We start from the raw sequence: 23476 nt of genomic DNA, 5'->3' as shown, positions 1-23476 counted from the left end.
AGCAGTGAACCAACTCTTCACGGTAGCTATACCGAACAACGCGCTCGGCCAGCATCACTTGTGCTGGTCAGGCACCCATTACAATAGAGTATGCGATTTAGCGAAGATCAAATCAGTCGATTTTGTCGACCATAAACCCTGACTGCTCATTGGAGGGCCAAATTCTAAAGTTAAAGCTCAGCTACTTTGGTCATCCGATGAGAAGAGAGGAGTCGCTGGAGAAAGATTTGATGTTGGGAAAGGTTGAGGGTCGCCGGAGAAGGGGTAGGCAGCGAACGCGATGGTTAGATGGCATTTTCGAGGCATTGCAGATGAAGCTATGTGATGTTAAGAAGATAGTGAGAGACCGGAAAGCGTGGCGTGACATGGTCCATAGGGTCACGAAGAGTCGGACACGACTGAACGCCTGAACTGAACTGAACTGAATGCGATTTAGCGAGTCGCTATATATTATATGATCGGAACACTTAGGATGCATAGCAGACGTATTAGAATAGTACAAGCACAGCGGCCTAAGGGACGTCGGCGGCGTGCAGAGGCCATGCCTTGCCACACCTATGACATAGCGCGTGCGCTCGAGGCACACGGTAAACTCGTACACGTCTTCTACGCTAGCGCTGTCAGCTTGCTAAAATCTTCTATTATCAACAGTTTGCGTCTTGACGGGAGATTGGTTTGATCTGTGCGATTTGAAGGGTATGATCAAAAAGCCGTAGCGGAGAGCCTCGGAAATTTCCGCTCCTGGAGTCCATTAACGAGCAGTGATATTACACAGCCCACGGACACCTTGCTTTTCGCCTCCATGAAAAAGCGGCCACCGTGGCGACGGCAGACTATTCGCCTTAAGTACCTAGCTGTTACAGGGCCCTCGCGTTGACTAATGTATGCTATGCTGAATATGAAGAAGGGACACCTCTGTGCTACACATGCCGCTTGATGGCTCACCGGTATGACCTGCGCCAATGAAATAATTCTGCATGCTTTGAACCGGCTGGCGCTGCGATTCAGAAAAGCAACGAACTTTTACCGTCCACAAAGGGGACATTTAGCTTTTTTTTTTCTGTTTCTTTGCTTTCAGGCTGTCAAAACGGTACTGGAGGGTACCACTAACTGTGGTATAATAGAAGAAGCAGGATACGGGGGCACTGAAAATTAATTAGAGACTTGACAGACTGCATGCTTAACTCGCCCACCTTTCTGTTTAACTGCTCCTCTATCTTTTGACTTTTGCAGGGTTACCCGTTAATCGATCATTTTGTGCCCAGAACCGGACATGAGTCGCCTGATTACATGTTCTGCCTCACTGTGTATTCACTTTTCGCGAGGCTGTTTAGAATCGCTGCTATAAACCCTGAGTCGCATAGCATTCCACACTGCAAGCCTTTTCCATCAACACAACGTTAAACAAATGAAGTCCATGTATCACTGTGCTGTGCTATAAATATAAACTCGCCATAATGAAAAGTGGTGACTTCTTACTTACACTTGCTGAGTTAGAGCAAAGCAGAACTGTGTATGATACCAGCGCAGCAGAACCTTGGCATGTTAAGAAATGCCGCACAAACTATGGCAAACAAATGTTGCAGCATACCTTACCGACACTTCTGAACCAGTTGTACTGCTTCGAAAATACAGATGTATCCAATATTTACCTGAAAGAGTTCCCCCAAATGGTCGTGTAGTTTTGTACTGTACAAGTACAATGTACCGCGTACTGAATGTACATGTCTCTTTCTCTGTACCGAACATACGTGTTTTTTTTTTTTTTCTCCTCACGTTTTGTTTGATGTTGTACTCCGCCGCCGTCAATATTGCTCTATAAGAGGAAGCCAGGACCTCTCAAGCTGTCTTCTATACAGCTTTTTCCATGGCTATCCTCGCAACACCAGTTGCGGAAATAAACATTCAAACCTTCAATAACGTCAGTGAGCGCAGAAAAGTTAAGACACAACCAGTAAAGGGACATAGAGGACAACTTCGTCAAATTTTGGAGATAAAATTCATCCCCTCGCTCGCTCTCTCTGGTTATACGCTGACGTCTGTCCGGCCCCGGAAGAATGACTTATCGGCGAGATAATTGGATTTCGAAATTTCCCTGCCCCGTCGACTCTCCCGCGCGGTGTCTGCGAAAAGGGTCGGTTGCTGCAGTTCTGAGAGGAATGGCAGAGTAGTAAGTAGCTTCTGTTGATCTGAAACTAAAAATGCGGGTTGCCCGTTGCTTGCTAAATCCGCCGAAGATAGAAACAACTGTATTTTATTGATCGGTCTTCGTTAATTCGTAACTGTTCTGTTTCCTTAACGACGCTGTACCTTGTCGATACAGGCTATGGAGCCTCGATGCGTCTTCAGTGTGCATCCAGACATGAGAGGATATTCGCCATTGAGCACGTTTGTCTGTGCGAAACAGCTACATTAAGGGAGACAAACCGGAAGCAGGCCGGTGCCATGGGTAAGCCGAACTTGGAAGCAGCCTTCTTTTTTTCGGCATAACAGCAGGTTTGAGAGGCTCAAAACGCGCTGCCGCCGGCGCTTCTCGCTAGAAAGCGAGCACGTCGCCCTTCGCGATAACGACCGGGTCATATATTTACATTAAAGAATTATACACGAGCAATCGCGGAGCTAACAGAGGGCGTGCTGCCTCGCGCGGGAATCACAGCGGGCTCCTCCCTCCCCGCATGCATAAAGGTGGGAGGGGAAGACGCTCGCAGGTTAATAAACGACGGGGGTCACGCGACCTGTGGGCTCAACTGCGCGGCGCAGACGTCAACAACAGCCGCCCCGCGGACAACGAAAAGCGCCCGTTGAGCGCTCGCTGTCGTTTATGAACCGTTCCTTTCATCTTCCCTCATCCCGTCTCTCTCTCCTTTTTTATGCGCGTTAGTTGCCGGTTTGTTTTGGCAACACGCGGGCGCGGTTCCGGCGCTAGCTGGGCCGGGATCACGCCACCGGGGCTCGCGGGCAGCGAAGGCGGCGGCGACACGGCGGAGAGGCCGTTTGCTCGCACGCACAGATGACGCGCGGCGCGCTCTAATCGCCCGTCGTCGAGTGGACGACGGCGGTGGTCCAGGCTCATCAGCGCTGATCGCCAATTAAAGCCAATTATGAGGGGAGGGAGGCCCCACCGGCGATGGGTGCTCGAGCGAGGAGGAAGCGGAGGCGCTGTCAGGGTGCACACGGAGGAGGAGAGTGGCCGTCCGTAGCCGCCAAAAGTGCGAGGGTGGCGCAAACACGAAGCTCGACTCAAATGGCGAGGGCGACAGTCGATTATGAGGCAAACCGGGCCACACTTGGCCTAAGTTGGGGAGGGGAGTGAGCGAGTGTCCTGGGTGTGCGCACCGGCTGAGGAAGCAGTATCTAAGCGGGGAAGAGTACTGCGAGGTTTCGGTCAGCGCTTTCTCTCGCGTCTGTGTCCGCGGGAAGCTCAAAAACAAAGCTGGGCGAAGAGGGAGACAAGCGTGCCAGTGGAATTTCGCGGCTGCGCCTACTGGCAGCAGCGGCAGCTGCTCCGCGAAGTTCGCCACGCGCCCCAGCGCGACCATTTACGGGGCGAGGGGCAACGGAAGGGAGAGACGCAAACGGCCGCTGCTGCGATGAGACTTCGATAATGGTTTCAAGGGAGACCCTGCTTAATGGGAGAGGGCGACAGCGGTACGGGGCAACGGAAGAGTATGGAGAGGGTCACCTTGGGTGCTGCGAGAAAAGCAGCCTCGAGCAACGATGCATTGGCCCGCCTGCGGGGCTCAGGCGCTCGGGTTCCAGGAGTATGGCAGTCAGAAAACGGAAAGAAAACAAAGCGACGGAGAGGAGTGTGCCTCGCGGAGATGGCGAGCCAGTCGGCCGAATCGGCGGCCAGCTGCGTCCGTATGGAAATGATCTCCCCTTGCCCCGATGCCTGAATTATCGCGTTCTCCGCTAGTAATGTCTACGCTGCTTCCCCCTCTCTGTAGAAATGTGGGCTCTCTTGGCGCCGGAGTGGCGACAAACAACCGACCGGCAGCACAGGCCAACTGCCCGTCGTTTTGAGAAATGAAATGGCGGGGAGGAGGACGTCTTTCCACTGTTTGTGGCATTCTTTCCTCCTGCTCATCACGCACGCGTCACTGGTGCGAATAGCGCACAAGTTCAATTGAATAATAAAAAGGAATAAATAACTGCGTCACCTATTATGAGCACGGAACTGGTGCGGGGACAACGTATCGGCCTGCCAACTGTGACACTCAAAATGTAACAATGAAGGCAAGGAGGTTACGACTCTTCATTTTAACGCGCACCAAACAGGAGAGTATCGTTATTTGAAGCGCCTTCGTGCGACTGTGCATCTTGCTCGACAGGTCGTGACAACGTGGGCGACTGGCCGCAAGAAGCTGCAGCAGGCAAGAAACGTGCTGCGTCCGCCATTACGCAGGTTCGCAGGTTCGCGGAAGGGTACGATGCAGGAAGATGAAGATGAAGTGGATCAGAAAAAAGAAGTACCCCCCCCCCCCCCCCCCCCCCCGGAAAGCTTTTAACAGCGGTGTTCGCTGTGGCACCCGTTCCGCGCCTAGGAAGAAAGTTTCGAACAGAGAGAGAGAGAGAGAAAGAATGACTGGCAGGGAGACGAGACGGAAGCGCAAGAGGTTTGCCTCCTAGAATAGCGTTACCGAAAACGTCTGCGGCAGCGTTTTGCAGAAATGAACAGCAACAAAAAAAAGAACGGTAAATGACTACGGAGCACACCTATGCCCGTTTCTCTTGTACGCTCTCTCCACAAGCAGATACTTCCAGGGGGACTTTAGGAAAGAACTAGAGCGCAGGAAACGAAACCGACAGCTCGTTAACACTCGCCAGGAGGCTCGTTAGACGTTTTGTTTCCGTGTTTGTTTAGGCTTTTTTTTTTTTTTTTTTTTTTTTCTAGGAGATGCGGACGGATGCTACTTGGCGTGGGAAACGGAGGGGTGCAGGCGCGACTGTCGCGCCTCTCGAGTTGTTCACCGCCTTGGGTGGGAGACCACACGCGCAAGCTCCATATGTCACAACCCGGAGATAGATGAGAACGCTAGTGAAAGCCATCTCCAGCAGTCGTACGTGGAAGACCGGAGGTCATTCATTTCGCCGGCTTACCCCCTTACTGCACTGCAACGTCGCTATCTTGTCAATTTTGCGCGTCATCTTACTTCGCATGGGCCACTGCAACTTACTCGGCCGTGATTAATGATTCGTACGAATAAGATTTGTGGCAAGTTCTTGCGAAAAACGCTGCCGACCACCCAATGTCTCAAACATATACACGGCCTTAGAAAAGGCGTTCGCACATGTGCGTCTTGTCTACTCTGTAGAGCTCTCCAGATGATGCCGCTGACCATCCAAGGATCCGTGGCACGTGCCGAAATAGTACGCACAGACATTTCAGAATGGCGTTACGCTCTAACAGATTTCTTTTTAACGCCCACAGAAATTTGTTACGACGCATATGCTTTTCTCACTTGGCTTTCAACGTGTTCGCAGCTTTGCTTTCGCGTCTCTCGGCTTGGGGATGGGAGGGGAGGAAGGAGAGAGACCTAGACTTAGCTCGATTACATCGACCAGTGGCACGCTACCTCGAAACAAGGCAGAGCTATTTTTCGATGTCTACGCATTATGGGCTCATGGTGCGCAAAGCGCCAGCATAAAGTGCATGCAAAGTCGATAAGACTTCCCAGCAGTGCGTTACGGAGTTAAACTAACTCCTAATGTAGATGCTTTGTTAGAGGAAATGCTGCTGAGTCTGTGTGATTTGTATGACTACGCGACAGCGAACCGTGTCTGCCACTTCGTCCGCTAAGCCTCCCTCGAACGCTCCAGACAAGCGTGATCGACTGTGTCTGTACGGAATTGGCAGGCGCAGCAAACTAGGGCGAGTGAGCGAGACGGGTGAGTGAGATGGGAATGGAACATATATCAGAACCCTTGGGCGATGAGTAAGCTACGCTGCTCTTAGGCCACGCAGGTACGTCCGGCCAGTGATCTTTCACATAACTGGACAGCAGGTGGTGTCCGCAGAAAGGGTGTACAGAAAGTGTGTACAGAAAGTGTGTAAAGAAGGTGTCAGTCTACAATTCCCAAAATTAGCCCCCTGGACACCCGAAATTTTGGCTTTGACGAACAAGCTTGGATACCTCTCGTTTCCTGAATATTACCTTGAAGAAACGCAAAAAAAAATCAAGAAAGAAGCGGAACCTTCGCAAATAACAATGACAGCGAGCGAGTGCCGAAGTCGATATCAAAGAACGCCCGCGTCAGCGCGGCTCACTATGACTGGCCAACTCAGTGACGAGTTCCAAATTTAGGTAAACCACCCCCAAATTTTCTCATCCTTTTTCGCGCGTAGGAGGCTACGCGTGCACCCTTTGAAATTTTTTTTTTCCGCTGATAGACGCTGCTCACCACCGACACAGCTACTAGCAGCAGCAACCGCCAAGCTGGCAAATGCCTCTCGTCAGTGACCCGTGCCAGCCCTGTAGTCAATCCTCACAGAAAGCTTTCAGTCTTATCGTCCGACCTGGCTCTGTCGGCACACCTGCCTTTAAACGCGACAGTGTTTAGTGCCCCGAGTCGGCATAGTTGTGGACGTTGTTGCGGTGCCGAGAAAATCTGGATTGGTCGAAAAGGCCACGACGTCACGCGGAATTGAAAGTGAGTAAAACGTCAGATAAAGTGTAGATGTACGGAGCCAATGTACAGCCTTCGTCAAAAATATACGGTCCAAGGGGTTCGCTTCTAAGCACTCTAACTAAGCCCCTGGAAGCAATACTGGAGTATATAGGTAAGCATATAGAGAAGAGTGATGACTAGATTTGTCGTCTACTAGATTTCGAATGATGCAGATGCGTACTGAGCCCCGTTACGGGGCTAGAAAAACCTTTGGGCTGTATATTTTTGACAAAGACTGTATATCCGAGGCTGCTTCAGATAACTGATTATAAATTATAAAAAGAAAAGGAGCCCCACGACACTGGCGTGATTCGAAAACGCTGGTTGTTTTGTTTCCAGTTTCTAATCAATGATCTCCAAAAATAATTTTTTTTTTTTTACACTTACAGACGCATAAAAAAAATCCTCAATTCATTCCTTGGTATCAGTGTCGTCATTTTTTCTTAGAATTTTCGTACTGCAGCGACGTCCGCTAACGCGGCAGAGCGGGTATTGTATACCTTGGCCAAGATTATTTTTGCCGATTGGCTTAGGTAGGGTATATGCAATACTACTTTCCTAATCTACCCTGCTCTCAGTCTCCTATTTCAGCCCTTTATCGCTCGGCCGTTTCGATACAAGTGCTCCGGAACCTTTGCACACAGCATAAATAAGAACAACAGCGCAGCCTGATTACTCTGTCGCGAGTAAGGGGGAAACAGAGGCGGGACGACGCACTCACCTCTCCCCAGGTGGGGCGAGTCGTAGACGAAGGTACGCTCAGTGGACGAGCCCCAGCTTCCGCCCCAGATGTCGTATCCCTCGGTGGGTCTGGGCGATGGGGGCGGCGCGCGATGAAGCGTCCACTGTGTGGTCGACGAGCGCGGACCGCTGGTCGTCCCTTCACCACCTGAGCCGAAGAGGGAAAGGGGGAGGGTGTCATTCCGCAAATTCGGGGAGTAGTTTCAATGGGTGCGCCACGAACCTTCCGTGAAACGCAAGAGAGAAAGAGAGAGAGAGAAACTTCTAGGCCGAGGTTGGAGCTCGACCGAAAAAGTCGGAAGAAACAAACAAACAAAAAAAAAAAAACCCTCCCTACAGCTCGTCTTTTATTTGGCCTTGAAATTTATGTGTATCGTATTGTAGGAATTATCCACCTCATTCCGACATTTCTCAATGACTCGCTCCTTTTCTCTGCTGTCAAGATGAGCCCAATATTAAGAAAACGTAAAAATGAAAAACTAAAATCTAAACTGAAGAAACGAACTGTGGCCACGTAAACACATCCCTTCGTAAGCTCCGGCAAATTATCAAGCCGTCCTGCGTTTCGTTCACAGACTTCCCCGCAGCCGCTTCAGGCTACTATCGCCTTTTTTATTAGAACAAGATCACTACCACTGATATTAGCAATTACCTCTAGATAGCTCGTGAAATTCAAGCGCCTTTATTAAGCAACAAAGCGTCAATTCTTTAGCAGAGAGTACTGTGTAAGCGCAGATTTATCAACAGGCCTTTGTGGGTCCGGCGTTTGCATCGTCCACATGCTAACGCAACTGCGCCACAACTACCAAAACTTTCATGCACAGCTCTCAACGTTTACTAAATTTCAATTACGTCAGATAATAGTAATGAGCCTAACGCACTTCATCAACGTTTGCACTGCTGTTCACTGGGTTTAACGGTTTAGTTAGAATTATACTCATAGGAGGAGGGATAGTCGTCACAACAAAAAATACCGGGACGGATGATGTAAACGACAGGCAGACTTATGTCCGCTTGGCAACACTGCACCGCAGATGCAGATATGGGAAGAGACACGAGTACAGACGATGTGCGATCCCTCAGGTGTGTACGTCGAGAGTCGAGACCTTGTTAGTTACCCTGAAGGCCTGCTGCGTGCAGCACAACGACGATAGTTTCGAAATCGAGAAACGTACAATTTCGCACCGCGGCTGCCTGACGCAAAAGCATTCCCCACTGCCCGAGAAATTGTCGTAATGAGCTTCGTTGAAGAATACAAAACAAACGCGCACAGAAAGCCGCGGGAACTTACCAGGAGCATCGGGCATTGCTGAAGGCCTTGGCGCCGCGTCCACTTCGCTTGGAGCATCCGGCGTCGAAGACAGGGGATGTGAGAACGGCGTACTTGCCGACGGTGGATGGCGTTCAACGCCGCCGAAGGGTTCCTGAGTCGGCGCCTGGTTCGGAACCGGAGGCGGTGGATGGGACGCCGGCGTGGGCAACAACGGGGGCGGCGGAGGCCTCTGGAACTGCGTCGCCGGGATGATGATCAGCGGCCGAGGCGTCGTCGTGGTCGTAGACGTCGTTGAAGGAGTCGTGCTCGATGGCGTCGTCGGGGATTCTGAGCGTGTAGCGCGGTGGTTGTCGAGTGACCGGAACGCCAGCCGGCGACGAAAGAGGAAACGGAGAGAGAAGGAGGAGAGAAATTGGGAACAAGAATTTAGAGACATTCTAACTCTCAATTGGCTGCTGTAGGGCACATGCCGTAAAGAACTAGAATTGCTCCCGAACATGCGCGCCTGTCATGCAGTAACTAAAGACATATCTCCTTCAAGCGCCAATCATTACTTACAGTGGAGGAGTTATTTTCGATGTTTATTTTTTTTTTTTAGTTGAGCGCATCCTGATTAGTACGCAAACACGCACACATACAAAATTCGCATTTTTCCCTAATAATTTATGGAACTGTCTTTCATTTCCACAAATGTCCACACAGACATCACGGTCCTTAGTTGACTTCATTTTACACACTCATGTCATCACAAGTCGAAGTTACGAAAACAAATCAAGTTTTTTTAAAGTTTGAAGTTCACTCTAAAATCGTCATGGTTGCAAAACCAGCAAATAAAATAAGAAGGTATCCGGTTAAAACAAAAATGGTTTTCTGAGTTTAATATTTAACGTCTGGTTTGATATGCTTTCAAACAACACAGTTTAAATTTTGAGCACGTTTGTTTGGTCGACATTTGTGGACATTGCGTCTTGAGCAAGGATTTGTTAAGTAAGACTCTGCGCTTCCATACAGAGTGCCCATTCTGTGTGTTTTTTACACAAGTTATGATCCCTCACATTGGCCCAAGTAATGAGGATATCGCAGTCCACAGCACAAAGGCGAAGGACGAAGGGACCAAACAAAGTGCTGTGCCTCGTCCCTTCTTTTTGCGTCCTTGCGTTGGTGCGCTGCTATATGTCATACCAACTTAACCACCTGTCTGCGTTGTTGGTCAAAGTGAACGCCGATTTTAAATATTCCATTATTTTTATGACCTACATTTAACAATATTATCTAAGCAACTATTGTGACCACGCGATCATGCATGGTACCGCCAGCCGAAACAACACTGGGCTACAAAATGTACTTCATAGTCACATACACGGTTCAATTGGGCAGTCCAATAGATTTTATACACTTCCCTAACACTCCTCCTGCTGCTAACAGCTAGCCATAATCAATGACAGTACACAGCTCCTACACTGTATCGTCTCCAGTACTGAACAATGCGGGAGCACTTATCACAAGCAAGCATGCATAAAAAAGCACTCAAATCAAAGGCGATGATGATGAGGATGAGCGTGTGTATGAAAGAAGAGTCATGCTGAAGAGGTGTTCATGCACCAGCCTGTCAGAGCGCTAAGTGCCACATCAAAACATGCTCAATCCACTTGTTTTAGTACGGAACACGTTGACGAAAACACGAAGACTTCAATGGTGAGAACACAAGACGCGATACGCGGATGTTTAACAGCGACACACTGCATGCATTGGAGCATCAGCACATGCGTCCGGCACCGCGTCAAGAAGCCCGAGGACCTAATAAGACGAAATATTACAAGAGACACGTTTTCCTTATAGCAATAAAGTTAATGCAGTTAGGAAAGTGGCCACTCGCGTATTTCGAGTGGGGAGTATCGCGCTAAGCTTTATCGTATCGACGTAGAAAACTTATCAGTGCTACGGTTAACTCAGGGCACTGGGTTCTATTTCGATCATTTCGCTTTTTAAGCAGCAAATAAATCTAGGAGTCAGTAAAAGGAGTGATGCCAAATTTCTGACACCGAAATCTCGAGCCGTTGGCAGCAAACCCAGTAGGGATCAATGCTTGCCCCGCAAAACGACCTTCGATCCTGTTATCATTCACCAAGAAAGCATGGTGACCAAGACTAAACATAGGAGCGCACTTCCCTATCGAGAGTTGAATGGAACAGGAGTGAGAAGGGGGGGAATGTGCATTAAAACAAGCAGTACATCTTTGCCCGAACAGGCAACACGCTTGAACGCTTCGACCAGTGCACCGACAGGGTAGAATAAACTCATATAATAAAGTAGAAATAAAGTATAATTTAAGGAGCTTCACCTGGGCGTCTATCCAATCGCCGCACTTGATGCGCTTTAGCCACTCCAGCACTCACATAATACCCTTACTAAGAGCTGAGGTTTCGCACCATCCAAATGTGAAGGACCTGTCATCCTATAAGGTTCAAGGGAAGCGGCTGGCTACCAGTATTGATTAATGTTCGGCTGGATATCAAGGGTGTATTTCCGGAAGAAGCGCGCGTCTTGAAGCAAGCTTAAAGGCGCATGGCTAAATATTTGCGAGGATTTAAAGAGCGCGAAGCTCTTAGGCCTCAGCATCTTCTGCAGGCAAACATTCACAGCAAAACACGGACCAATTTCGTGCAGAAAATAAAAGGCAACAAATCAGAAGGAAATGCCTCGAAAATGCAGCGTTGTCGAAAAAGAAAAACAAAAAATTGAGTAAGAGAGGGAACGCAAACTGAGTTTCATGCCTCAAGGTGCAGGAGAGTATTATTAACGTCAAACCGTGTGCGTCACTGTCGCGTACTGGATAAAATGAAAATCCCCTCGGGCCAGCAGTGGAGAAAAATGGCCAAGACGTTGTTTCTTTTGCAGGAATAGTGATTGCCACACAAGATGCAGACACCAACGTGCGACAGACAGAATATCCAAAGACGCAGCTTATCTCCCAGAACAGTCCAGAGCGGATCGATCAGTACAGCCTGCATTCCGACTGAACCAAATAAAGCCCGGCGTCGCCACAAACCGCAATTAACATTTGCCAGATCAGCGGTGTCATGGATGTTCTTCGATACGGGCCGAAGTGAGCAGCAGACCTTCGTAGCCCCGTAGTATAATTAACCATCACTTCGCCTACTCAACACGAAGTGAGTCTTCTTGGCACCACTTAGCGGTAAATTGATTAATTTGCACCACCTAGGCCCACGTTAGCCCAAATAAACTTGAATTTCTCTCCAATTGTGAGCAACGCACTAGCGGTGCACGCCTTGCTGCGCGAATATATGCAGTTTTCACATGTCCTCCGTTTCCGAGATGACATAGCCCACACGCTTCTATTGGTGCCCGCTATCTTCTTTTACCTTAGGGCTTATAACGAATTAAACGGCTCTTTCTTCTTTGTTTTCATTTGTCATGTGACGCTTTTGTCCAATTTAGCCTCACCCGCTCCGTGCGCTTTAGTGATTACCGAACGCATTGGTTAAGCCAGGAATGCAGACCATTGTGAGTCAAGAGCACGAAGGGTATCTCGGTAGGGGAAAAGGTGTCAAGAGAAAGGCACTTTTCAGAGTACCGTAAAGGCAAGAACCGTGCGAGCAGCTCAGTACCTGCGATGCACTGGTAGTGCGCTTCGAGGTACTTGAAGGTACCGGGGCAGGGGTCACCGAAGAGCTCGGTCGAAGCCGGAAGGCTGCACTTCCTCCTCATACCGCAGCTTCAGGCGCCAAAGGCAAAGATAGGGGAGACAGAGAAAGGAGGGAAACAACGTTCAAGCAAAGCACACCCGTTTCTGCTCTTAATTCTCTTTCAACTACCACAACTTACGAAATGGACATTTGATGAGAAGGATAACGTGTACGAGACATTTGTTTGTTTGTTCGTTTGTTTGCTGTCTCTCCAACGTGCATAATGAACAAAGTTAGCTCACTGTTCTTTCTGCAGAGTCAGCCAAAAGAAAGAATAAGCAGAGAGCAGCCAAAAGTGTCATTATTCTGCCAAGACGACCCGACACGCAAGGACAGAATTCGGACGTTTATTCCAAATGCGACCTCGGTGCATTTTCTAAAGGCTTCATTCTAGACTCCAACGATGGCAGGAGGCAAGGACCTGATGCATACTGAGCCACGTACATTCAGTGTGTTTGCCGTCTCTCGTCTCTCAGCTAGCACAGTGTGCAAAAACACACACCAAAATTTAGGTCAAAGCTGTGCACGCTCTTTAGCATCCCAACTCGCTGGTTTACGGCAACATTCATCACAAAATAAGAGGGCGGAATGCAAAAATTTATCCCCGCACTCTTCACAGCAGCCCATACTGCGTTTGCATCTAGTACGTGAAAATGCAAATCAAACGGCAGCAGGAATACGTTTATGTACGCCTTTTTTTTCCAAGACTCGACCATGCTTCGAGAAACTACCTGCCAAGGAACACTGCCACGTGTGCCTGCATATACATTAGTGTCCTAAATGTAAAGGCCCTCTTTTAAAAGCAGGCGACTGAGACTATATAACAGCTGGATACCTCGTTTATGCAGCGTACAGCCGATGTGCCCGCTTCTTAACACCCTCAAGCAGTCGCGCGTACCCTACTTGCCGGACGACAAAGCAAGACCTGGAGAGAGATAAATAAGCATGCAGTTCGCGCGCGCCTGCATGGGGCCCAGCCTCCCTGCCGGAGGCAACAGCAGGAGTTGGCAGGAAGGCGAGAAAGGGCTCCACTTTTCACGAGAGACGACCACAGCAAGCGGCGCGTAGGCCGACAAATCTCCACAGAATCCCACCACAAGAGGCCTCGTACAGACAAAGGACGACCGCACAAATCTTTAGGTGCACAAGACCGCCCGAATCCCTCGCAAACCCTCAACTCTATCCCTGCTATCCAGTGCTTCAACTCAACTGCACTCGTGGAATCCCGTAGTTCCGCCCACCTCCACTCGAACGGGTTTGTTCCCTCGCCTCGCACAAACCAAGACCGGAGCCCTTTTTGGGTTCCCCCAAATCCGCTGGGTTTTTCCCGGCGCGCGCACGACGGTGCGCCCCTCTTAAAAGGTTGCGCCCGGCACGTCCCACCGCGCTGCATGGCACAATCCCGAAAGTCTCGAGGTTGCGCGTTCCCCCGCGCGTAAACACGCGTATAACACGACCGGCCCCGAACAAACCGCACTGCTATCTGCGCCGGCGAAGGACGCTTGCGCGGGGACGCATTTCTTGGGGATTGCGACGGGGCGGCTTCCACTAAATTAGTCGCACGCCCAATCGGCGCGAGTCGAGGCAAATTAGCTTCCTCGGCACGTTCTGCCCGAGCTTCTTCGTTCGAAGCCCACTGCGCAAGGCTTCCCGCCACTGATCTCATGCAGTAGGGCTAGTTTCGTGCAGTGCGACGAGAAAGTGAAGACTGATCGAGAAGGATGCCTCAGTCGTACAATGAATGGCCCGGACTTCCAGAGAGGGAGAGAGAACCGCAAGCGCCCAGAGAAACGGCCACGCACTGTGCGAAGAGCGCCATGGGAATCCGTGCGAAGGTCGGCGCTCCTTAAATGGTCTCACCCCAACTGCATCTTGCCAAATGCAGCACGGAAGAACTTTCCTCATCGACGCATTATTAGCCTTTTGCACTTACAACCGCATCTTTGATAGTGGCAGCACGCTACGACTCAGCGCCCTTCCGATATTCGTTTGTCCCCAAGAAATGAATAAACGTGTTTGGCGGCTTCTGGAAACTACAGATCTGCAGTGAGCAACCTTTCCTCACGAGGCAAATTGCGGCAGCGTGTTCCCGCTTTTTCCTCCTCAGCTCGGTGGTGAGCCGCAAGACAATTATGTGGTACGCAAGAATCAGTCGACTCGTTCTAGATAAAGTTATAGCCGCACTAGTATAACATCCTCCGTCTAGCCGCAGGAGAGTAGATGAGTTGAGTAATTTGAAGAGACACTTCGCCTTATTCAACGCACCCCTAAAGCTACACCTTGGGAGGGCGTAAGTAGTTTCGCGGGTCGCACTCTCTCTCACTTGCCCCCCAACCCTGCTGGCAGTCGCATGGAAGACTTTTCAGTGGGAACACCGCATTCAGAACACTACTTTCATCCCATTCCATCCATGCGACGTGTGCTTCGTAGCGCTTTGGCTGCTCGCGAGAGCTACTCAGCGACCATCAGGCGCGCAATCTAACAGACTCACTCCCAATGCTCGCGTTTCCACTCTTTACGACTCGCAGTCGTAAAATGTCCACCATTCAGCTCGCCCGCGCCGCTTTTCGGCCGTTCGACTTGCCGCACCTCCCAGACCCAGTTGCCATTTTTCTCTCTCCGTCCCTTGCAGGCAGCCGGATGGCGCCTTCTCCCCTTTAACGGCTCATCGGCTCGCTAATCATGCCTCTCGCGGGATCCACCGCCGTTCCAGGCGCGGGCTTCGCCTTTCCCCAATTACCCGCCGGCGCCGCCCGCCATGGGCTTCGTTAGCAGGCACCGCCTGATCCGCCGGCTCTGCAATGACTCGCCCACCTATTATAGCCTGGTTAGCGGGATTAGGGAGACGCAAAACGCGATTAAATGGAACGGAGGTGGCCAGCGGGGTTAGCAACCGTGGAATGGAAGTTGCGAAATCCTGAAATTCGAACGCGTACTTCGCGCTCCCGCTTGGGGTGCGCGTTTATACTGGGGCACAGGGAGCGCTGATTGAAAATTAGGGATTCCTGGTGGCGCTGGCCTCCCTGGCTCCTGATGGCGACACCGGCTGCGTTAATCCCCACGAATGCCCGCGGCGCGTAATGTATGCAGTGTTCGTACTCTTAACACCGGCGCCGCATATCTTTCAGCGCCCGAACCTTTTGAGTCTTGCTCTCGCCCTGCAGAGATAAACTGGGCGCGTGGTTCTGCGACCTGCAAGCAGGTGAGAACGCGGAAAAGACAAAGCTAGCGAACTAATCCACTCCAGGGGTCGCTAATCCACCCAAGCAGTCTGGAGAGAGGAAAACAGCGGAACCACAGCGGGACGCTGGCAGCTTGTTGGCTGTTTTGAATTTGGCGGAGAGCTAAACACTGCGTAGTTCCAACCCACGCAGAAACTTATACGCGCCCTAAGCTATACTCGGAGAGCTTAGGGAGCAGGAATTAGACCCGAGGTGGCGAGTGGGCGAGATTTAATGAACCAGGAAGCAATGAGCAAGCTAACATATGTTGGGAAGTTCGCCCGCATTTTCAGATGGTGCGATAAGAGCGGCGGTGTGCTTAAAAGTTATTGGGATTCGGGGTGGCTCCGCAACTGCCTACGCGGCGAACCAAGAGGGGCAAGTTATAAGGGCTGCTACTTCGAGGGAAGCCATACCTGTGCACGCACGTAGGGGGTACGCGTTCAGGAAGATTATTTGCACCGCAGTTTCTTCATGGCAGCGAAAGAGTAGTAAGGCATCGCTTTAAGGTGTTGACGTTATCTGTGAGCTCGAGAAGTTTGAGTCTGGTAAAAGCTGTGTTAGGGTTTACTTCAGTGTTTCTGCCATTTCTTGGGAATAAGTCCGTTGCATTGTTTTGCTTCGCTGAACGCTCAGAGAAGATAAACGATACTATAAGCAAAATGGCGAACGTAACGAATGCATCGGCGCTTTGTGGGAAGCTGTAAGACTGTGAGTGTTTCGTCGATGAACGACGGCTACTGCAGAAAAAGCGTCCTCATGGAATGTCCCGAGTGGGAACTCTACACAGCACAAACACGGATTTGAAGTTTCGGAAAAGATGCTCTCACTGCTGCTGCCTGACGGAGGATTATGGTAAGAAGAACATGACGGCGCGTTTCAAACCGAGTGCATTGAAGGCTTTCGCTACCATTGCATGATGCCGTACTATCCATGAGAATGCATTTCGGATTAATGACAATGGAAGGCTCCGCATTAGCCAGCACACGCGCACAGTGTGACTTAGAAACAATAACGAGCATTACACACCCGTTCTACATTTACTTCAGCCGAAGCGAAAACCGGTTGTCCTATTTATCAAAAAAACATCGAAGCACGACGGGCCTGAGCGTGAAGGAACGACTCGTGGCGTTGGAAACTGGTTAGTATCCTTGCAGACTGTGGCGCCCAGGAGTGAGTGTTAGTGCGAGAGTGCCGTGTTCTGTCCAAGAAGCCCGACAACGACGTTCCAAGTCTGCACAGATGATGGCGATGATGGTGCGGCTGCGGAGTGCGTGAAGGGAACCAACCTCTCAGGCAGCGGTACTGCACTTCTAAGTACTTAAAGGTGCCGGGACATGGGTCACCGAAGGTCACGCTGTCTACTAGAACGTGGCAGCTGTTGTTCAGGTGACATCTGCGGAGTCAGAGGTCAGAGTTGTGGCTCAACATAACGGTCCAAAGGGAAACAACGACAGATACATCTCGCTGCAATGCTGCCTCCTTAAAGGCCGACTTCGAAAAAAAAAAATGCATTTTCAGGCTGTTCTGATAATTACTTGCGTTTTATCTAGCACTCAAATGAAAATCGCACTTTTCTGAATTTCTTAAATTTATGTTGTTATAATTCTTACAGCGCAGAAAAATGTGCATTGAAAGAAAAGGGTAGAAGAACACTGCGCCATCGTAATACCACTTTTTTAGACGCTGCAACAGCTACAACTGTCAAACCACATATAGTTTACTTCGTAACTGTCCACTAATGGCAGCAAGGGTACTACCCAAGTAAATTGGCAAGGAAATGGTCAGAACCCTCTCCCTGCCTAATGTCCTCTGATTACGGATAAAAGCGAGAAAAACAAGTCATAGAAGTGCTGATTGCCAAAACCTGAAACACAGAAAACAAAACTATGAACAAATCCAATAATAAAACTTTCACAGTGCACCACATGCGACAATAAGAAAAACACCCACGGAATAAACATCGTTTCCGGTGCATACCTAGATAAGTACAGCCCCGTGCCTTCAGAGTTGACTTCCGCCACTGGGAAAAAGCCAGGGACGCAGGTGGCTGCCATCAGAACCACCGGCACAGACAATTATTATCGCTCCCAATCTGCTGCTACACTATGCCCGATGGTGGCTGCTACACAAGGGATTGCGGAGGAATCGAATGAGGAATAATGCTTTCTGTGGCACAAATACCAGTGCGCACAACTGCTAAACCGAAAGCAATGTCGCCAGTTCACCCGATCAGGGCACTCGAAACAACAAATGACACCGGACACTGCTGTTTGCAGACAGCACGTGCGCATGTGATTAAATTAATTGCAGCAGATTACAATTCCTCCCGCTGCCCATAGCAGCTCACACCAATTCGCGCCATGTATAAGATATCCCATGACACGGATACCAAACAAATGTCTGGGCAGGGGACAAGACACAGGAGGGAAGCAATCTCTCCTGTGCCTTGTCCCGTGCTGAGTTTTAAGGCGAAAACCTTTAATGGCTCATGCTGTCGTGGACAAAATATGTGCCACTTTTGCGGCGGCTCTGATTGGCCGAGGCGGGATGACGTCATAGAGGTATCGACCAATCCCAAAGCGTTACCACAGTATGCGCTTATGCGTACCTTACATGGGCATATGTCAATCAATGACCAATTACTAATTATTGACTAATTAATGAAATAATTGCTAAGTGATGACTAAATAATTATCCAGTAATTATTAGTAATCATTAATTAATCAATTAATTTTCTGTCTACTAAAGGCGAATTATTAATGGTTAATTAATTAATCATCAGTGACAGTTGCGTAGCAGAATGCGGCACTCAGGTTTTCGGCTTTCAGGACTTTTGTCGCTAAAGTCCCTCGTGATTTGTATGTATTGTAATCATGTCATACGAACTAGCCCCTCATCGCTCACTGTCGGAACCCGTGACACAACTCCCGAAACTTGCACTCCAGAAAAAAAGGCGTCAGCGGGCGAAGTACTGTTTATGTATGAGTTCCCTTGTCTGTTTCAGTACTCATCCAGTCGGTTGCAAAGAAATACGATGACTTTCACGGGAAGAAGTGCAGTCCTCTTTTTTTTTTTTTTACAAAATTTTTTCTGAAACGTAAGTGTGCGGGCAGCTTTCCTATATCCAAAGACAGCAATGTGCTGATCAGTGCTGGTGTGAAAGTCCACCTGACAAGCAGGCAGGCTGTTGCAGCACGCGAACAGAATATTTATTGTTATTTTTATTTTTTATTTTTTTTTTTTTTTATTTTTTTTACTGGAGGACGCGTCACAAAGTTGCGAATGCGGCGGTCCTGGGGTAGTCTATTTTATGAGCGTGTCCTTTATTTAGAAACAAGATTTTCGGCGCAGTGTCGACTCAGAACTATCGCGAGAGCCGACAATCCGTGCCGCATTCGGACGACCTTAAAACCGAAGCCGCTGATGCGATTTCGATGCGGCCCGCAGCCTTTTTCGAGACCTTATTTTCGTTCCAGTCTTTGTTCGCGGGGAAGGAGGCAACCTTGACTGCGATCATCAAGCTCTGGGAAGTCATTACGCCGTAGGATTCCGGTCCCTCATTAACGCGCCGGTTCATTAAGAAGCATTCTGTCCGAGAGTCATAAAGAGATAATCAATCACCCCTTGCGCAATGGCGTGCACACCTGTTTTGTTCGTGACGTCACGTGGCAAGCACTGCGCTACCCCCGACTCGTTATGCGGCTCCTTCAACGGGATCGGCGTAACGGCGATCGGACAGCCACCGAAAAATGCGAAAGTGATGAAAGCGGTGATGCATAGCTTCTAAACACGTAAAGCGACACGAACGAAAGAAGACATCTTTCGCTGGCTTATATATTTTTTAAATCTAGGTAAACGGAAAATGTGGTATTTTTAGGTACTCAGCGTGGCTAAAAGGAGAAGCACCCTTCAGTTTTCACTAAATTCTGAGCGGCCCCGCCGTGGTGGTGCAGTGGTGGTGACGGAGCTCGACTGCTATGTCCAAGGATGAGGGATCGAATCCCGGCCGCGGCGGCTGCTTTTCGATGGAGGCGAAAAGCAAATACGCCCGTGCGTTGTGCGATGTCAGTGCACGTTAAAGAACCCCAGGTGGTCGACATTTCCGGAGCACTTGAACGGTTCGCCGAGTACACACTGCCTCGATATCCTTGTAGAAAATGCTAGTGAGTATGGAGAAATTCGCGACTGGCTGTTGCCGTTTCGTAAGTGGCAGGCGGGGCGAAAATCCCAGCAATGTGAAGCAACCGTGTTGTCGCCGCTTGGAAATCCATAGCAATAGCCAATTTAGCTGAGCCTCCTTAATCTGCATCATCTGCACCCCCAAAGAATACTGCACAAAAATCTGTGGACGAAACATCCGCTATGGTGATAAGTGGTGTTGTAAACTCGCCTGGGCACCATTTCCAACGCGTATGAAAGTTATTCTGACTACGCAACTTGATGTCAGAATGAGGGAGACATTCATTTATTCAATGAATATATGAATCAAACAAACAGCCACTCACGTGTGTTCAAGTTTAATGATCTGACTACGCACTGCAACTTGAAATCATTCATTCACTCACTCACTCACTCACTCACTCACTCACTCACTCACTCACTCACTCAATCAATCAATCAATCAATCAATCAAACATACAAACAAACAATCAAACAATCGAAGTTTCGCGCCTGAAATTGGTAGCTGAGACGCTGTTTCCAGCATTCGTGGGTCAGCGTGATTAACTATTTCCGTTTTATTCAGGCCTCCTCGAACGCCCGCTAAGAAGCTGTTTCCAGTAACGTACTGAAGTGCCACAGGCAACGTCGCGTGGCCGCATACGCGAGTCGCCGCCTGACTCCGCTCTTCACCGTTTTTGCTTCTTCCGTGTGTCGTGTTCCATGAGCTCTTGAGCTGCTCATCCCACAACTACGAAATCCATTTAACGCATTCTGGGATTGCTTGTTGTCGCTTTCAGAATCAAATAAACAGAGCTCAATGCAGAAAGGTGCTGGCAAAACTATAAGCCGCCTCTTTCCACAGATTTAAGCCATGGATAACAGCACCACTGGGCTGGTCCAAATGGCTGCCCGCCAGTAATGTGTGCCGATGTACGAACAAGTAAACACGGGAGGCCATAGGGGAAGAGAGAGACAACACAGAACTGGAGAAAGAACATTATCGCCCCCCGAAAGAGAAGAGGCGCTCGCACTCTAAACAGGGGTCCGGATGTGCAGTGCAAATACTGGTACGTGTCAGGCTGCGAGGCGCGATGCTACTAGAGTCGAGCGCTTTGAAATCGTAACGTCCGAGGGCGAGCACTTCGTTCCTGCTGTCGGCAACGTAAGGCAATCGAGCAGTGGCTCGCTGAAAACGGACGAAGAGGACAAATAACACGGTCTGACAGCACTCGACGCTGAGGCAGAGGCTATACAACATGTCCAAGACGCGTTGCGTGAACAAAAACAGCGGGGTTCTATCTGGCGATCACACGGGGCAGAGAACAAATCGAGAAAAGCGGTAGAAGGGCAAAGATTTGCTCGGAATGGGTGAGACGCGACAGACAAATTGTTTTCGCACACGCAGTGGAGAAGGAGATGGGCGGAAAATGGACGAACGAAGACGAGGAGCAATCGCGTCCGCCATTCCGCGCTCATCACCTCCGTGAAGATGTGTCACTCGTCCAATAGCAGCGGCTTTTTTGGACAAGAGCGCAGGAGGAGGGCCAAATTCGAAGCGGAACGGACCGACGTGCAGTGGCTCTAACGGAACGGGCCGGAAATTTTTCTTTGCGCACCGCCCATCTGGGAGCAAGCGGCGGTCTGGCGGAAATTGAAGGGAATGTGTTCCGGAAATGGCCGTTGCGACCGAGACAGAATTGGCGTTGAAACAGAGCGTTCACAGTTCGTTCTCTGTCCGCGCTCTGACAGCTAGCTCGAACCGTATTTCAGAACATGTAGCATTTCTTGGACGGCTACTACAGAGGTAGCTTTCACAGTTGTTAAAATGTGTATAAGATAGCGCTAAAGTGTTTTGTTTCCCCTATAATCTTGCTGGCCTCGCGTAGATGCTTTCTCTCAGTTTGATGTTCGCCGTGGTGCTATTTTCGACACTGACCGAATCAGGGGAAAAGGACAGCTTGTTGCGCAGCTCTCATTCCAGAAGAGAATCCCCGCCACACTCAGCTAGGTTACTCCCGCACAGTGCGCGAACATCAATGCTCACTTTGCGTTTTTTAGTTGAACCAAAAAGCAAAGGCAGGAAAAAAAAAACAGGGCCGCGAATAAGCGGCATCTCTTTCATATGTGGGTCAGATTACCGCAACACACACGTGTGTGTGTGTGTGTGTGTGTGTGTGTGTGTGTGTGTGTGTGTGTGTGTGCGTGCGTGCGTGCGTGCGTGCGTGCGTGCGTGCGTGCGTGCGTGCGTGCGTGCGTGCGTGCGTGCGTGCGTGCGTGCGTGCGTGTGTGTGTGTGTGTGTGTGTGTGTGTGTGTGTGTGTGTGTGTGTGTGTGTGTGTGTGTGTGTGTGTGTGTGTGTGTGTGTGTGTGTGTGTGTGTGTGTGTGTGTGTGTGTGTGTGTGTGTGTGTGTGTGTGTGTGTGTGTGTGTGTGTGTGTGTGTGTGTGTGTGTGTGTGTGTGTGTGTGTGTGTGTGTGTGTGTGTGTGTGTGTGTGTGTGTGTGTGTGTGTGTGTGTGTGTGTGTGTGTGTGTGTGTGTGTGTGTGTGTGTGTGTGTGTGTGTGTGTGTGTGTGTGTGTGTGTGTGTGTGTGTGTGTGTGTGTGTGTGTGTGTGTGTGTGTGTGTGTGTGTGTGTGTGTGTGTGTGTGTGTGTGTGTGTGTGTGTGTGTGTGTGTGTGTGTGTGTGTGTGTGAAGGGTTCTACTTTATTGTTAAATAAAACAAAATCAGGAGTGAAAAGATGTTTATCAGCCCCGTTATCTGTTATCGAGAAAACTTAGCACCTGAACTGGGGCGGCGGAAATAAAGGGATGCCGAAGGACAGGGAGAGGAAATCACGGGAGGCGAGCGGCAGGTAGAAAGGAGCGGGAAGGTTAAAAATAAAAATAAGGGTATAGGGTACTGTGATACAAGAAAGCAACAGTAGGTAGAGCGAATTTCGCAGCAGCCGTGTGCGACAGGCCCTGTCGGCCGCCGCCCACAGACGCCGCGAAGGGAGCGTTCGGGAGGCGGCGATCTGTTTGCGCGAGATGCTTATCGCCGCGGCCGAAGGTGCGTGTGCTTTTTTGAGAAATGGATCTCACGCAAGGGGGTGTCAGTCGGCCGGACCAACTGCCCCGGATCGAAGGAGGGGACTTGGGCCTGGCACTATCTTTCGCTTCTTCCGCCAGCTGCTGGCTTCCGGAATCCGATACGAGAAGCAGATGGGACTGCTCCGCACGCCCGATGAACGAAACGACGGCCTGGGTACTTTCGGACATGCCAGAGCCTGCACTCGCTATCGCCAACCTGTCGAGGGTCCCGGGTGGTGAAGGGTGGCAGTTCCTGGCCCTACGGGGCTGGAACGGGTTGGTCAACGGGTTTGCGGCGGAGGCTAGCCTGCCACTGAATTTTTATCTATTGCAGGCCGTCATTGCACCCGCCACCGTCTTCGGTGGTGGACGACGGCCGTTGCGGTGCGCGGACCCCCGACACTGATTCCGCAGACCAGCTTTGATTCTAATCAGCCGCTCTTTTGGCAAACACGGGTGCGTGACGCCTGTCTAACTACGACTGGCGGGCCACCGTTAACACAAGAAGAGCCTCGTAGTAAAGAGGAGCGCAATATATCATCCAGCTGGATCCGCTTTTCCTAAAACCAAAGATGCGAAAGAAAAAAAAACGCTCCTTCTAGAAGGAGATTCCGCGAAATGGATGTGTCTTTCA

The 23476-nt window shown here is 50.0% G+C and overlaps 1 protein-coding gene across 1 annotated transcript in view; it reads right to left on the bottom strand.

Annotated features, from left to right (window-relative positions):
- The window catches only part of LOC146180816 (latrophilin Cirl-like), a 301055-nt gene that overhangs the window by 63481 nt on the left and 214098 nt on the right, over window positions 1-23476 (bottom strand). Inside the window, exons 5-7 of the mRNA XM_084576153.1 lie at window positions 12313-12419; window positions 8702-9010; window positions 7391-7558 (exon numbers count right to left, since the gene is read on the bottom strand). Coding sequence (XP_084432279.1) covers window positions 7391-7558; window positions 8702-9010; window positions 12313-12419 — 584 coding nt within the window. The remainder of the gene's footprint in view (window positions 1-7390; window positions 7559-8701; window positions 9011-12312; window positions 12420-23476) is intronic.

The sequence above is a fragment of the Amblyomma maculatum genome, chromosome 8, assembly GCF_055883805.1.
Source record: "Amblyomma maculatum isolate TAMU_Amacu chromosome 8, ASM5588380v1, whole genome shotgun sequence".
NCBI classification, from domain to species: Eukaryota; Metazoa; Arthropoda; class Arachnida; order Ixodida; family Ixodidae; genus Amblyomma; species Amblyomma maculatum.
This window is presented reverse-complemented; position numbering and strand designations above follow the sequence as displayed.